At 41.2% G+C, this 17,091-nt stretch overlaps 1 protein-coding gene across 3 annotated transcripts in view; it reads right to left on the reverse strand.

Annotated features, from left to right (window-relative positions):
- Window positions 1-7,687: 7,687 nt before the first annotated feature.
- tsc22d2 (TSC22 domain family 2) overlaps window positions 7,688-17,091 on the reverse strand; it is an 80,568-nt gene continuing 71,164 nt past the window's right edge. For all 3 annotated transcript variants that reach the window (XM_041180756.1, XM_041180750.1, XM_041180745.1), the window contains 2 exons: window positions 12,275-12,326; window positions 7,688-8,831 (listed from right to left, as the gene is read on the reverse strand). In XM_041180756.1, coding sequence (XP_041036690.1) covers window positions 8,556-8,831; window positions 12,275-12,326 — 328 coding nt within the window. In that variant the 3' untranslated portion in view covers window positions 7,688-8,555. The remainder of the gene's footprint in view (window positions 8,832-12,274; window positions 12,327-17,091) is intronic.

Consider the following 17,091-nt stretch of genomic DNA (forward strand, 5'->3'; position numbering starts at 1 on the left):
TTCCTAAAGTGTGATGTTCAAAATTGGACACAATACTCTGGTGAAGGCCTAACCAGTCATTTATAAAGGTTTACATAACAAACCTGCCTTTGTATTCTATGTCTCTATTTATAAAGCAAAAGTCCCATATGCTTTATCAACAACCTGATCAACTCGCCCTGCCACCTTCAAAGATTTGAGTATATGAAACCCACGCCTCAGGTCTCTCTGCCCCTTCAACCTCCTTAAAATTTGTACCACTTACTTAATACTAATTATCCTCATTGTTCCTTCTAAAATGCATCACTGCACACTTAATTTCAATAGGCCTATTTCTCCGGCGGTTCAAGAAGACAGCTCACCATCACCTTCTCGAGGACAACGACGCTGACCATGTCAGCATTGCTCACACACCATGGACGAATTTTTAAAAAACTGTTCTTTGACCAGATAAGGTCCACCTGATGTCTGCACCTACCCTCCTTGCTACTTTTCAGTGGCAAGATGAGGGATTAGTTCAGGAAGCAGCAGGACTACTTTATGAAATGCAAGCATCCAGTTGGCTCTTCCCTCCTTCAACCGCACCCTGATCCTTCAGAGAGTCTTAATTCTCAAACTGTAGCTGCTTACCTTTGATCAGGAGGGTCCAAGCTACTTGCCCTTGTGAGCCACACAGGTGAATATGCATCGTCACTGGGCTGCACAGAAAATTAATGTTTCCATTAATTTTCAGCCATCTCAAACAATGGACGTTAACATATTTGGGAGCGCCAAAGAGGCTACAGCGCTAAAGGAAAACAGGAGCCCTTTCCACACCTTCAGTCCTACAACATTCAAACAGGACAGCTGGTAAGAAATACAAGCACAGGCAAAATGAACCTACATGGGCTTGGTGGGTCACAGTTCAGGGGTTTGGGCATTTCAGAAGAGATAACACGCCATCTTTCTTGGTTTTTGCCTGGATGGTTTGCACCCATCCTATATCAGGCATCTCACCACCAAGAAATTACTGGTAATATCAAATGCACTTCAGGTCATATTTCAGAATAAGCGAGTGCAGGACTTCTTTACCCTAAAGTGTGATTAGAATGTGGAATTCGCTACCACATGGAGTAGTTGAGGCAAATGGCGTAGATGCCTTTAAGGGGAAGGGAGGTGAGTACATGAGGGAGAAAGAAGTAGGATTGCCTGCTAGGGTTAGATGAAGTACAGTGAGAGGAGGCTTGTGTGCAGCATAAGCACCTGCACAGACCAGGTTGGGCCGGTTAGTCTGTTCCTGTGCTGTAATTTCTGATGAATGTCTAGCTACCTGGAGCAGCTTTGTGAAATTACGTCTGTACTTTCAAGATTTAGTGTTCAACTGCTTTGCAATTGCACGTAATTTCCATTAAATATAAAGGGGCTGTAATAAAACCTTTACTACCTACTGCTTTCCAGGTTTAATACTTGGTTACTTTAGTCTGTGCCTGTGAATATGAATGTTTCACAGCCATTATAAAGGCTCATGAGGCATTTCTTCAGTTGGCAGATGAATAGGTCAGCAGGAAGGATGTAAATTTGTACTTTTCCTGGCTAGATGCTGATCTCTAATCAGGATTGATTTTCTTTTGAATTGAGAAGCCAAACTGAAGGACTAGAACCCATAGTTCAGGGCACAAAAACGTTTGAAAAGCTGGGGAAAAAAGGCCAAGTAAATCAGGAAGTAGTGATTTGGCTAGTCTTAAGGTTGGAGGTGCAAACACTGGGGAGCGGTCAGGAGTGCCAGGATTTTGAGGTCTTGAAAAAGAACAAGCTACAACTGGAGGCTGCATGACAACACGAGGAGAATGTAGGGAGCAGAAAGTATCACATGGAACGTCTGGAGCTGAAAAAGAGGGAAGTTCAGAGCAGCACTGACCACAGTCGCACTAATAAAAGCGATAAAATTGCAAAAGAAACATTTCCTACAATATTTTGTTTTGCCCGACTGAGATAACAGGAGATAATGGGGAGGTGGTGGCATAGTGGTAATGTCACTAGACTAGTAATCCAGTAGTCCAGTTTAATGATCTGGGGACATGGGTTCAAATCCCACCACAGCAGCTGTGGAATTTAAATTCAATTAATAAAAATCAGGAACTAGATAGCTAGTCTCAGTAATGGTGACCATGAAACTATCAATTGTAAAAACCCATCCAATTCACTAATGCCTTTCAGGGAAGGAAATCTGCCATCCTTACCTGGTCTGGTCTACATGTGACCCCAGACACACAGTAACATGGTTGACACAACTACCCTCTGAAATGGCCACTCAGTTCAAGGGCAATTTGGGATGGGCAACAAACGCTGGCCTTTCCAGCGATGCCCACATCCCAAGAAAGAATAAAGGAAAAATAAACAGTAAGCTATGAGGAAAGACTCAAAGAGAAATCAGCCAATTAATTGACTGAGAAAGAAGGTGGCCCAAAATGTGGGGAAGTGTGAAATAATCCATTATGCTGGGAAGTACAGAAAAGCAGAACACTTTTTAAGAGGGGAGAAATATTAATATTCAGAGGGAATGTCCCTGTAGACACCCAAGTTAACATGCAGGTACAGCAAGCAATTAGGAAGGCAAATGATAGGTTAGCTTTCATTGCATGAGGGTTGGACTATTAAAGTAAGGAGTTCTTGCTGCAATTATAAATAGTTTTCGTGAGGCAGCATCTAGAATACTGCATATTTTGGTCTCCTTACTTAAGGAAGGATATACCTGCTTCAGGGATGGGTGCACTAGGTTGATTCGTGGGACGATCTGTGAGGAGAGGTTAAGTACAGTAAACCTATATTCTCTGGAGTTTAGGAAGAGGTGATTCCATTGAAATGTATAAAATTCTTAAGAGGGCTTGAAGGGTAGATTCCAAGAGACTACATGCCCTGGTTAGAGGGGTAAAACCAGGTGTCACAGTCTGAGAATTTAGGGTCAGCCATTCAGAACTGAGACGGGAAGAAATTTCTTCACTCAAAGGGTTGTGTAGCTTTGGAAACATCTGGCCAAGAGGGAATTGAATGCTCAGTCAATCAGCCTTTCTTGGGCACTAAGCAAATCAAGAGATATGAGGATACAGCAGGAAAATGAAGCTGATGTAGATGATCAGCCATGTCCTATTGAACAGTGGAGCAGATGCAAGGGGCCACATGTGCTACGCCTGTTTCTATTTCTTCTGTTGTTAACAGAAGAGGAACCCAAGGAAAAGGAGCAGGATTAAAAGTCTTGAATATACTTTGGCTTTATAGAGTTGAGTGCTCAAACAATGGCCATTAAGTGTTTGGCACAAGAGGAAATCAAGATTCCTGTTGCAAGTTTTAACATAGAAACTTGGAAAATAGGAGGTCATTCAGCACTTTGGGCCTGCTTCGCCATTCAATATGATCATGGCTGAGCTTCTATCTCAACACCATTCTCCTGCAGTCTCCCCATAGCCCTTGATGCCTTTAGAATCCAGGAATATATCTATTTCCTTCTTAAATATATTAACTGACTTGGCCTCCACAGCCTTTTGTGGTACAGAATTCCACAGGTTCACCACCCTTTAGGTGAAGAAGTTTCTCCTCATCTCAGTCCTAAATAGTCTACCCTGTATCCTGAGACTGTGACCCCTTATTCTAGACCACCCCCTCTCCCCCAGCCTGTATCTAGTCTGTCCTTCCCTGTCAGAATTTTATGTATCAATGGGATCCCCTCTTTCTTCTAAACTCCAGTGAATACAGGCCTAGTCAACCCAATCTCTCCTCATACGACAATCCTGCCATCTCAGGGATCAGTCTGGTGAACCTTCACTGCACTTCATCTCTGGCAAGGATATCCTTTCTTAGGTAAGGAGACCAAAACTACACACAATACTCCAGTTGTGGTCGCACCAAGGCCCTGAACAGCTACAGTAAGACATCCTTGCTCCTGTACTCAAGTCCTCTCACAATGAAGACCAACATACCATTTGCCTTAACTGCTTGCAGGTTACATTTGAGAATTAGGAGCAGTATGCCATTCGGCCCCTCAAGCCTGCTCCACCATTCGGTAAGATCATGGCTGATCTGATTGTGGCCTTAACTCCACATACCTGCCCTGCAATATCACTCCATTTAGATACTCTGCTTTTCTATTCTTCCTGCCAAATGGATAAGTTCACATTTTCCCACATTGTACTCCATCTGACAATTTTTTGCCTACTCACTTAACCCATCTAAATCCCTCTGTAGACTCTATGTCCTCTTGACAACTTACTTTCCTATCTTTGTGTCATCAACAAATTTAGCTACCATACCTTCAACCCTTTCATCCAAGTCATTGATATAGATTGTAAATAGTTGAGGCCCCAGCACTGATTTCTGTGGCACTCCAGTAGTTACAGCTCGTCAACCCAAAAGAGACTATTTATCCCTATGTTCTGCTTTCTGTTAGTCAATCGAAGAATGTCAACAGATGGAAGGTGCAGCAAAAGGTTTCCAAGTTCCTTTTATAAGGGGCAAGAAGAGACTAGTCTTTGAAGAATGAATTAAACATTCCTGATGTTATCTGTTGGGAAACATGGAGATCAAGATCTGATTCAGCCATTGCAAAACTGACAGTTGTGAGCACTACGGATTTGCAAGCAAAAAGAAGCTTATGAATGTAGAACTGAATCAGTAAGAGGGAATTAGGACTGGGCTGATGAGTTAAAGGAGATCTGAAGTAATAGCAAGTAGTGGATTAATTTTGTAAAGCAGCAATGGTTAAATTCTCACCTAAGTACTAATTCACGTCTTAACCTCCTTGACAATAATGACACACCTAAAAAAAAAGGATGAAGTGCTTTCAATGGAAAGTATTTCAACCTTGTGCACCTGATTAAAAGGCATCTCTCATTAAAACTCAAGTATATCAATACATCAAATTTCAATTACAAACAGGTCACCTCTGATCACTTCCTTGTATCACTCATCACACACATGCACCTTCCAGCCCCAACCCTACCTCCTTCTGTCTCCATCCCTAGAAAAGACTATCCCCAATTCACTTACAACTGCACTTCCAAAATCCCAAGCGTCTAGCTTTTCCATCCTCCGTTCACCACAACATTTCTGCAGCTACCGATTTGCTCAACTGCACCCTCATCCCCAACTTCTGATGCCCGAGTCCCCAGTAAAATCATTCGTGTCTCTCACCCTGGCTGGTCCCCTGGTACAGCCCCCATCTCCATTCCCTCAAGTCTAAAGAACACAGACTTGAAAGGATGTGGTAGACAACTGGTTCAGCTATCCACCGCCTGATTTGACTGGACCACAAAGTATTACTGGGTTCTGCTCTCATCTGCTAAACCCAATCGACATACCAGGCAAAGCTAACCCCCGGCATTGTTTCTTGACTGCTTAGGCTTCTTCTTAACCCCCTCTCCCCTGTTGCCTCCACCAATAAAAGTGAGAGCTCATGGACTTGTCACTCAGATCAGGACCATGCGATCAGTTGCCTTTGCCAGGTCCCTCTCTTCCATTAGCCCACCTGGCTGAACTTCTTATAATGGTTCCCCAATGCCTGAATCCTGAACTTGCATCTTTCTCTAGTTTCTCTCCTATCTCCCCTTCAAGCCCTCTCTGAACTCATCATACACAACACCCACCTCTTGATCCCTCAATCCTATTCCCACTAAACTGATCATCCAAATTCCTCTTCCTGATTCCCATGTAAACAATTCTCTTGTCAGGTGTTGACCCCTTCTCTTTTATATCTGCCGTCATTACCATTCTCCTGAAAAAAAAAACACCAACCCTTAACCCCACCTCCAAACTCACTCTCTTCTCCAAAGTTCTTGAGCATATCCAACCTATTCGCAGCCTTGATGTCACATCTGACCCCATGATGAACTTCCAACCTCATTCGTGCCATCGCTACACCTGCCTATTTCCATCTCTGTAACATTGCACAATTTCGTCTCTGTCTCAGTTCAGCAAACCGTCTTTCATGCCATGATTACCTTGAAACTTGACTATTCCAATGCACTCCTGGTCTCCCACACTCTAACCTCCGTAAACTAGAGGTCATCCAAAACTCTATGGCCTGCGTGTCCTCTTTCCCCCATCACCCCTGTGCTCGCTGACCTACATTGGCTCCCAGTCAAGCAACATCTTGATTTTAAAATTCTCATCCTGGTTTTCAAATTCCTCCCTAATTCCTCTCCAATGCACCTCTGCCCCTTGTGTATCCCCGATTTTAATCGCTCCACCATTGATGGCCGCACCTTCAGTTGCCTCAGTCCTAGGCTCTGGAATTCCCTCCCCAGAATTACTCGGCCTCTCCCTTGCATTTGTCCTTTAAGACACTCCTTAAAACTTACCTCTTAGATCAAGCTTTTGGTCATCTGGCCCAATATCTGTCTCTTTATATGGTTTGATGTCATACTTTGTTTTATAATGCTCCTGTGAAGCACCTTGCCAAGTTTTATTACATTAAAGGCGTTATATAAATAAAAGCTGTTTACATGTTGTTAAAAAATCTTTAAAGGCTGTTGAGAAAAACAGAAGCAAATAAGGGAAAACAAACAAAATGTCTGAATTGCTGACCAGCAAGCATGTGATTGCAGCAAATCGATCAGCTGCTAGGGTCTTGTGCTCCACACGTCACAGATATCGATAGCAAGCCTTTGTGTACAAAAGAGTTATACAACACAAGATGATTGAACTAAACAGCATCTGGATTAAATTAAACAATATTAGATTTAGATGGGATGTAATGGTTAATTTAAGTTGATACTGCAAGCTTCTTGTTTCTCCCCTGTCCCACCAAGAATAATCATAAATAATTCATCCCGCCTGTATGTGATGGTCTGGTAAGAGATGCTGTCAGTGTGTTGTCTTTTTCCCCACGGTGTTCCACCAAAGACATAGTCAAGCACCATCACGACTCTTATACTTTTCCTGCTCCCCCACAAACCAAAGCCAGTCTATGAGAATCTCCTGTGATCTTGAGGCCATGAATCAGGCACTGCTATTTCACTAGCTGAAAGTCTATTCCTATCACCATCAGTTTCAGCCCCTGCTACAAAAGTTAGACACAATGAGGGAGGAGGTTTATTTTAAACTACTATTGCGGTATCGCATGCTTTAATTCAAGCACTCAGAACAAACAGCACATCTGAATCGGCACGTTGCATTTATTAAATACAATAAAATCTGCAATGTAACAAAACTTTATGCATATGAAATTCAAAACACCATTTAAATGAACAAAAGATGGCTCACTCCATTTTTTTCTGACTAGCACTTAACACTAGCTTGAATCCAACAGCTGTTTTTAATAGTTTTAATTGGACATTGTTCACAGACTAAACTTGTTACAGTAAGAGTGCTCAGTAAAAACATGAGGTAAGAAACTGGTTTGATAAAGGGGTCCATGCAGAACATGCGAAGAGTGTAAAGGAAAAGAAAACTGCTTGTTAAAGCTTGAAAGAAAAAGGTAAACTAAAATAATGCCTACAGAACAGCCATAAAAAATAAATGAATTCAGATACACAGCTTAGCTTCTTTGGTTACAAAGTAGGTTGAACAATTTCACAGCTTTTTATTATGCCACCCACCCCCCCACCCACCCCTCCCCCCTCAACACACTTCTGAAGGAAAAAGTAAAAAAAAGAAAATGTAAAGAAAAATCATGGCAACTCTTTTTTTTTCCCAGATAAAGGAACTCAGTAACAGAAATGAGGACAGTTTCTTTTTCTTCATCAATAAAGCCCAAATATCCTTTCAAGGTGTTAGGTCACAATGTCCGGTGCCTACTTGTACATGTCTGCTATGTTCTTATAATACTTACACTCTATACAAAATTTACATTCAAACCAGGATTTGACTATTGCAGAAGAAAATCCCCATGGTAAAACTGCCATTAGTGTTAGAACTCTTAAGCCAGGATTTTTTTTTTTTTTGAATTTTATTATTGCCTGTATTTTTTTTAAACTAATATATGCAATCCCAACTATCGCTTGCTTTTACCAGTAATCTTATAATCTTTAATTTCAAACTTACAAAAAAAAAGATTCTATGACATTGTTCATTTACATATGAAAATAGCAGCCCTGTAATAAATAAAAACAAACAGTAAATGAAAATTCATGTATGCAAAAAGTTACTAGAATGGTGGCTCTTTTCAGACAGAGCTGCTAACTAGGTCTTAATGTTAGACAGGCGCAACGACCCAGAGATTCCTATTTTCCATATATGTGTGTATGTTTATGTGTAAATATATATATATATTTATATATATATATATATATATATATAAAACCTTGATAAGCCATAAAGATGTAGATACCCACTTGTCCATAAATCTGATGAAAATCAGCTTTCCTCCTACGAGATACAAATCCTTCAACCACTTTTCTTCGTGCAGTCACATACTTGCGGATGCCGACTGCGACATTGCACGTAGAAAGCTCTTGCGGATGATTGTCTAATACTGAGAAGGCCAAAGAGCAAAAAACACATTTAAGCACGGCTATCTGCTGTTCAATGTAGAGTGGTAAGAACACCAGTGGCACACAGATTTTATTTTTTTTGAAGATTTCTTTTCCTATGCAGGCGAGCAATTTTCATGCAGAAGGGACATTAGGCTGCAGTGGAGGCTGTGTCTGTTGTGCGCTGTGTTGAGGTTGTGCTACTGCTGTCGGCTGCTGTGTTTGTGAAGTGCTACTGGGATGGGTCACCTGGGTCTGAAGCTGAGACAGCTGCTCATTGTTCGCTAGTGACTTCAATAGTGAATTTTCTCGTTCTAGTATACAGTTCTTTTCAATCAGCTCTTTGATCTGCTCCTTCAAGACTTCCACTTCTTCTCTTACTGCATACATTAGATGACTTTTCACTAAATCCTGCATTTAAAAAACAAAACAATCAATGACTTGCACTTTCAAACAGATTTCACACTGGTCTGCAATCCTTCAACATGACAGAACCTGCTCTATTTTCTTAGTCTGTTAACAAGAGGAAGTGATGTGAAGCCTGGGATTCTTCTTGTTCAATGTACCTTGTATTGAACAAAGAAATGGGCTCAAAATATATATATTTTTTTAAATAGAAAATAATTAAATAGAATTTTCTTGCTAATAGTTGCTAGACACCTCTGGTAACCTGAGTTAAAGGAGCCGTTCCAGTGTAGAAAACAGGGACATGTTTTCAAACTGGCTGCCAGTCCACAAGGTAATTCTTTGCAGTTTGTAACCTTTTAAACCGCGAGAGCCAGAACTGACGGCTGCTAGTGATTGACATCAGATCAGCATAGCTGGGAGGTTGCTCTATTCAGGTGCCTCACTGTCAGGCAAATGAGTAACTTATGCAGGGACAATTTCCTATTACAAAACATCTTTCAAATGTGCAGCTTAATTCCAAAAATTTGCATATAGTAATAAACGAGATATTTATTCCAAGGCACTTCGAATTAAAAAACTGCAGCTAAATGCACAATTCCATTGGCAATGGCTGCACTTCAAAGCTATTTTACCAGATTTAGAGAGTATATAATAAAAAAGTGATAGTTGGAAATGTAAACTGGTGGGGTAAAGAGGGAATTGAACTGTTTTAGTTCTGAAAACTGGCACTTTAGTGTAGGATACTTGTACCTATTAAAACGTTATGGCAAACAACGTGCAATACATGTTTACGGCACACGGGGGGCCATTCATCATGCCTTGCCGTTCTCTTCGAGCAATCCTAAATTAATCTCACATCCCTGTGGACCTGTATCTTCCCCTGCATCAAATATGCACCCCCTTTTCCTTTAAAAAAGGTGCAATAGCCTCTGCTTCAATTGCTCCACAGGGCAAAGAATTCCATATATCTGTACCTACATTTAACAGAAAAGACGGACTGTTCTTGCTCTCTGAATAAAGAACTGCCCCATATCTGTACACAAAGGCAGCAGACCCAAAGTTGAAGCAACTACAATGTCTGTACCTGGAAGCATTTACAAAGATGTTCAAATTGCAGAGCTTGCAATTTTTTCTTTATTATTAATTCATGGGATGTGGGCTTCACTGGCTAGGTCAATATTTGTTGCCCATCCCTAATTGCTCGAGAAGGTGGTGCTGAGCTGCCTTCTTGAACCGGTACTGTCCATGTGGTGTAGGTGCACCCACAGTGCTGTCAGGGAGGAAGTTCCAAGATTTTGACCCAGCGACAGTGAAGGAACGACGATGTATTTACAAGTCAGGATGGTGAGTGGCTTGGAGGGGGAACTTCCAGGTGGTGGTGTTCCCATCTGTCTGCTGCCCTTGTTCTTCTATATGGTAGTGTTGTGGGTTTGGGAGGTGCTGTCTAAGGAGGCTTGGTGAGTTTCTGCAGTGCATTTTGCAGATGGTATACACTGCTGCTACTATGCATTGGTGGTGGAGGGAGTGAATGTTTGTGGATGGGGTGCCAATCAAGCGGGCTGCTTTGTCCTGGATGGTGTCAAACTTCTTGATTCCTGCTGGAGCTTCATGCATCCAGGCAAGTGGGGAGTATTCCATCACACCTGATTGTGCTTTGTAGATGGTGGACAGGCTTTGGGGAGTCAGGAGGCGAGTTACTCGCCACAAGATTCCTAGCCTCTGACCTGCTTTTGTAGCCACACTATTTATATGGCTAGTCTTGTTCAGTTTCTGGTCAATGGTAACCCCCAGGATATTGATAGTGGGGGATTCAGCAATGGTAATGCCTTTGAATGTAAAGAGGTGATGGTTAGGGTTCTCCCTTGTTGGAGATGATCTTTTCTTGGCACTTGTGTGGCGCAAATATTACTTGCCACTTGTCAGCCAAGCCTGGATATTGTCCAGGTCTTGCTGCAGTTGGACATTGATTGCTTCAGTTTTGAGGAGTTGCGATTGGTACTGAACATTGCGCAATCATCAGTGAACATTCCTACTTCTGACCTTATGATGGAAGGAAAGTCATAGATGAAGCACACTTTCCTATCCAGTCTTGCTTTAATCATAAAATATTTTGAGAAATAATTCAAAAGTTAGTTAAGTGCTTGAGTAAATCTACAATGGAGCTGCTTATGTTTGAAAAGCAGGATATAGTAGAACTCCAGGAAAGAATAAAACACCTTTCAGTGGGCAACTACCCAATTAAAAATCAGGAGTTAAAATCATTCACCACAAGAGCTCGTAATCAATTCATCCACATGGTCGACAAAATGCAGCCCTATAGAGATATGTACTTGACTACACAAGTAATGATTATTTTTTACTAGATTTAGATGGTCAAACTGGTTGAGTTTAGGATGTTGCTAATATTGTATAGAAGAGGGAGACCCAGGCTCTATATCCCTGGCAAATTGACTGTTGATTTTAGTTGGATTGGCAATAAGAGTGCAACAAATGACTGGCTACTAGGTGGGGAAAGAAGAGGGCGACAAAAGGCACTTGGATGAGGTGAAATTTTCTCTCAGAGGGTCACGAATCTTTGGAACTCTCTTCCGGAAAAGATGGTGGAAGCAGAGTCTTTGATTTTTTTTTAAGGCACAGGTGGATAGATTCTTGATAAACAAGGGGATGATAGGTTATTGGGGGTAGGCGGGATGTAGATTTGAGGTTACTATCAGATCAGCCATAACTTATTAAATGGCGGAGCAGGCTCGAGGGGCCGAATGGCCTACTGCTCCTTGTTCATATCTTATACCAGGGTGGAGAACTAAACTGGAGTCCATTTCAGGGCAGGCCCAAGATTTGGAAAGGTTTATTTTTTTTTTTAAATTACTATGTGGAGCAGAGAGCTGACGATAGACAGGGGAGGATTCATGACAACGTGCACTTTGGCAATCAACAAATTGTTTACTGATTTCCAATAATAAATTCCCAGATTTTTTTTCCAGGTGCTGAATCAGAAGGAAAAAATATCCCCATTGTTATTTTTCTGCATGTACATCATATCTACAACACGCACACCGTTATATACACAATGCCATCCCTCAATGCAAAGCATCCCTGGACCCAGTTTTCGACAGGAAAAAAGACTAAAGCTCTAAAATTTAGAATTTTAGTTTGGCTCATCCAAGCTATCACTTTTACTGCAGTTCAGCTAAATATTCTCAAATGCCCTCCATCAAATCTTACACATCATAACTCGCAACAAAACAGCCTTGGATTACCAATTGATATAGCAACTTGACTTGTTCCACCTTTTGACAAGTTAACCTTTCCTTAGCTGTGTAACAGATTGACCATGCACGTCAAATTTGCATACTTGCAAATAAATAATAGAGAATAACTGCGGGAGCTTTGCATCATTAACTTGGAGGAAACAAATTGAATATTAAAGGGATCATTTGACTTACCATTGCCTGTTCTATTTTGTTGTCGATTGCTACCACACTGGCTCCTGAAGCACTGTAACAGAAATAAGGAGCACCATGAATTACCAAGTACAGCATGTTCGGAAGTTTCTGAATGAAGACTCCAAAATCTTTACTGGGTGTAATGTATAAAAACTAGGTGCTAGTAAAACATATCACTTTACATCTCCTCAGACCTCAGTGGCAGCGCATACTGGGATGTAAAGCACAAGGCTGATCGTTCAACTAAAAGTGACGCAACCAGCATAGAACCATAGAAAAGTTACAGCACAGAAGGAGGCCATTCAGCCCATCTTGTCCATGCCAGTCTGAGGACACCCAGGTGCCCTTTCTGATCCCATCTTTCTGCAGCTTACAGCACTTAAGGTGCAGATCCAGGTACTTTTTAAAAGAGTTTAGAGTTTCTGCCTCTATCACCAACTTGGGCAGTGAATTCCAGACACCCACTACCCTCTGCGTAAAAAAGTTCTTCCTCATGTCCCCCCTACACCTTCTGCCACTTATCTTGAATCTATGTCCCCTGGTTCTAGAATTCTCCACCAAGGGAAACAGCATGTGGAGTAAAATAAGCACAACAGGATGAGAAAAATTGAGTTTTAATGCCAGTTTCCCCCAAAATGACAACTCCAGCTTTAATCAAACTCCCCCATATAAATGCAATCGAGTTATTCAATTCCTAAGAATTGACTTTCTTTTTTGTTTTTGTTTTCTTTTTGGGGGATGGAGCATAAAAGGAGGGAAATCTGGCTACAACTAAAAAGCATTGGTGAGACTGCACCTAGAATATTGAGTACAGTTTTGGTCTCCTTAAGCATTGCTGAAAAAAAGGAGACCTTTTTGTCGAAGCTTTTCGTCTTGTACTCATCAGGACAATTTGCAAGAATACCAATGTAAGGGAAAACAACAAATTTATACTGCATGGGAACAGAGTGCTGATTGGTTGGCAAGTGGGCTCTGATTGGTAGAGGTGTTGCCATGAAGAATGCACCAATTGATGCCCTGAGGAATGAACCAGCGAATGGCTGTCACTTATTTTGTTTAGCTGAACCAGGCAGAGTATGTGTACGTGTTCTTTTTGTCTGCAAAGAACAGGGCCCTATGTATTAATATATGTAGCTTCCAGTACACTCAAATGCGCCACACTGTGAGCCCTACTGACAATCTGAAATTGGTTGTCAGCGTAAATCTTATCACACTGAGGATTATTTAGCAAATGTTGTCCAATAGCAAAATCACATCAAATGTTGGACACTGTTTTGAGTTTTGCAAGCATGAGCTGGTTGGGTATGGTCTGCACCTTCCTGTTACGAACAACAGAAAGGGCATGCTGTTTGATATGATCTGCCAGTCTTTGGGACATACGGCCTGCATACCTAGCATCACACTGGCACTGAAATTCATATACCACATTACCCATTTGCGTCGTAGGCAGAACGATCTGAGGTAGACTGTACACTAGTCTTCTCATACAGTATAAATGTGCTGTTCTCCCTTACATTGGTATGCTTGCAAATTGTCCTGATGAGTGCAAGGAAAAAAGCTTCAACAAAAAAATGTCTCATTTTCAGCAACACTCAAGTTCTGTACCACCAATCTCCTTACTTGAGGGATATACTTGCATTGGAAGCATTCAGAGAAGGTTTACTAGGCTGATTCCTAGGATGAATGGGTTGTCCTATGAGGAAAGGTTGAGCAGGTTGGGCCTATACTCATTTGGAGTTAGAAGAGCGAGTGATGATCTATTGAAATAGATTCTGAGGGGGCTTGACAGGATAGATGCTGAAGGGACATTTTCTCTTGTGGGAGAAGCTCAAATTGAGGGCCACAGTTCAAAAATAATGGTGGAGATGAGGAATTTCTTCTCATACAGGGTTGTTAGCCTTTGGAATTCTCTTCAACAGAGCAGTGGCAGCTGTAAGATTGAATGTATTCAAGGCAGAGTTAGACAGATTTTCAATATACAAGGGAGTCAAGGGTTATGGGGAAGAGGCAGGAAAGTGGTGTTAAGGTCACAATCAGATCAGTTATGACCTTATTGAATGACTGAGCGTGCTCAAGGGGCCGAATAGCCTACTCCTGGCTCCTATTTCTTGTAACCTTACATTCCAGATACAAATTTCAACATAATGTTGAGTTGATATTGATGTGCAATACTGTCCAAAACCTGTATAGTCTGTATTTAGAAAGGCACAACAGACATTTTTTTTCTGTGGTGCAGCATTTAAGAAACAATAAACCTATTGTATTTGGTAACACAAACTTTTGCTGATTTGTTTTGAATTCATCAGAATCCAATGGTCTCTGGACTAGGCTAGACACATCTTTCCATACTTAGGTTATTGCACAGAAGACAGTTGCCAGTGATTTAATGGGAGCAACCTGTACTACACAGAGTAAAGCTAGAGCAGAATATCACAACAGAAAGACTGAATTAAATATCAGAGAATATCCTGATATTCATTTGCTTTAAAAAAACTGGGCAAAGTATCCAACAAGTTTGAACTGAAGAGAAAAATAATTGTTTTGTTTGGATCTTAGCACCACCGGCTCCTGACACGGTGCTCTCGTAACCCACGACATTCATGAGCTTATTTACCATACTGAGGAAGCTGATGGCTGGGAACACTATCGTTTTTTGGTTTTAAAAGCTTACTGAGTTGTCACCAGCTGTGCAGTTGCACGAGCAGCCCACCAAACATGGTTAAAGGCATCACTCCAGTGCTAATTTCTTCACCCCCCCACCCAACCACCGACTGAGCCCAAGACATGCAGAAATAGAATACATAGCAACATGTATTTCATGTAATTCACACATTTCAGTACAGCCTGCATATGGTATTCATAATCTTGTACATGAGCATTCTAGTTAAGCAGTACAATCAGAAACTCCCCAGTCTAAATCTAATGTATTGGGTCATCCTTAATACATTTTAAGTCTACTCAAGAGGAAGCTTATTGTTGCAATTATCTCTGGTTTTCTTACATTGCTAGATCATGATGCACCATATACCGTAGAGAAGGGAACTTTGGAAGGCATTAAGAACTTATTAAATGCCCCAGAGGTGTTCATATTACAGTAGACTATTCCAATTAGAAGCTGAAACATATAAGAACTTAAAACTCTTGAATGCACAGTTCGCCTCAATACAACATGTTACCAGTGTGGCTGGATAATATTTGCACTGTTAGCTTTATTTAATGGCTCACCGCCACCTTCCAGGGCAACTGGGGAAGGGCAATAAAAGCTGGCTCAGCCAGCGACACCCACATCCCGTGAAAGAATAAATATAAAAACAATTCTCCACCTCTCCCCGCATCATTCAAAACCTAGAATCAATGAGGACAGGTATAAAGAAAAGCGCAGTTGCTAAGGAATGGTCAAGCATGTCTTTAAAAGCTAGAATATTTTCAAAAAGGAACTTTTAAGATTATTAGTCATAGTGTACCAGATACCCTATGATAAATACCTGCATTTTATACAGAGACCATCACACAATCATCTCAAAAGTGCTTCATATAGTTATTAAGTGCACCGAGCGTCATGCAGGCAAATGCACCAAGCATTCTGTGCAGCATTTACAACTGATCAGCTGATTTGCAAAGAACTAGAAGTTACACAGTGAATAGATTCAACAACAACCTTCAAAAGGGATCAAATAAATAGTTGCAGAGGAAAATCTGCGGGATGTGGGGATAGAATTGGAGAGTGGGACTATCTGGATAGTACTTTCAAAAAGTTGACATAGGCATGATGGACAGAATGGCCTTGTTCTGTGTCCTTGTCATTCTATGATTTTACGACCAGATCTTACTGGTTGAGGGAAATGCTGGCTGGGGCACCGAGCTTCCTTAGATAATGCCATGGGATCTTTCAGCATCCACTTGAACCACAAAGGCAGTTAGGACCAAAGTAATAACATATCTCCAGCAGGAAGCGGGTCAGTTCCTTGATCGAGGAATGAGGAATGGCACAAAGCAGAACAGGGAAGCAAAAAACAAGCTATTGCATATATCATAGGACACCAAAACTATGGCAGCAACATTGAAAATGTTGGCAGTGATTTGCATTATTTTAAATTCAAACATTATATGCACATTAGGATGCTGAAAGTTGTATATTTTTAGAATCTATGAATTCTAATCTTTAAACTAATTTGCAGCTAATTCACCTAGGCTAACAGCTGCAAAACTCATTTCACTTTGCACTGAAAGTGAAATCAGAACTGCAAAGTGTTTTCTATTCATCCTTTACACTAAAAATAAAGCGCATCTGTCAAACAGCAGTTGCAACGTACTGAATTTGGCCGGTTCCTCTGGGCAAACTACTCCAGAGTTCACCAGAAACTCAATTCAATACACTGAACTGATTAAACAGTTATAAGTTTAACGCAGCAAAAGAGGAGCATTGACTGTGTTTGAATAAGAAAGAATGGAATTGATCAAGGAGCACCTGTATGTGCATAGTTCCCATTAATCTGTGCCACTGACACCCAGTGATAACACTTGTGAAAATTGTTTGCATAAAACTTGATCATAAACAGCTTTTTGTTCTTTCATGGGATGTGGGTGTCACTGGTTAGTTGAATATTTGCTGCCCACCCCTAATTGCCCTTGAGAAGGTGGCGGTGAGCTGCCTTCTTGAACCGCTGCAGTCTATGTGGTGTAGGTACACCCACAGTGCTGTTAGGAAGAAACATTCCAGGATTTTGACACAGCGACAATGAAGAAACAGTGATAATAGTTCCAAGTCAGGATGCTGTATGGCTTATAGGGGAACTTGTAGGTGGTGGTGCTCTCAT

Source organism: Carcharodon carcharias, chromosome 2, assembly GCF_017639515.1.
Source record: "Carcharodon carcharias isolate sCarCar2 chromosome 2, sCarCar2.pri, whole genome shotgun sequence".
Taxonomy (NCBI): domain Eukaryota; kingdom Metazoa; phylum Chordata; class Chondrichthyes; order Lamniformes; family Lamnidae; genus Carcharodon; species Carcharodon carcharias.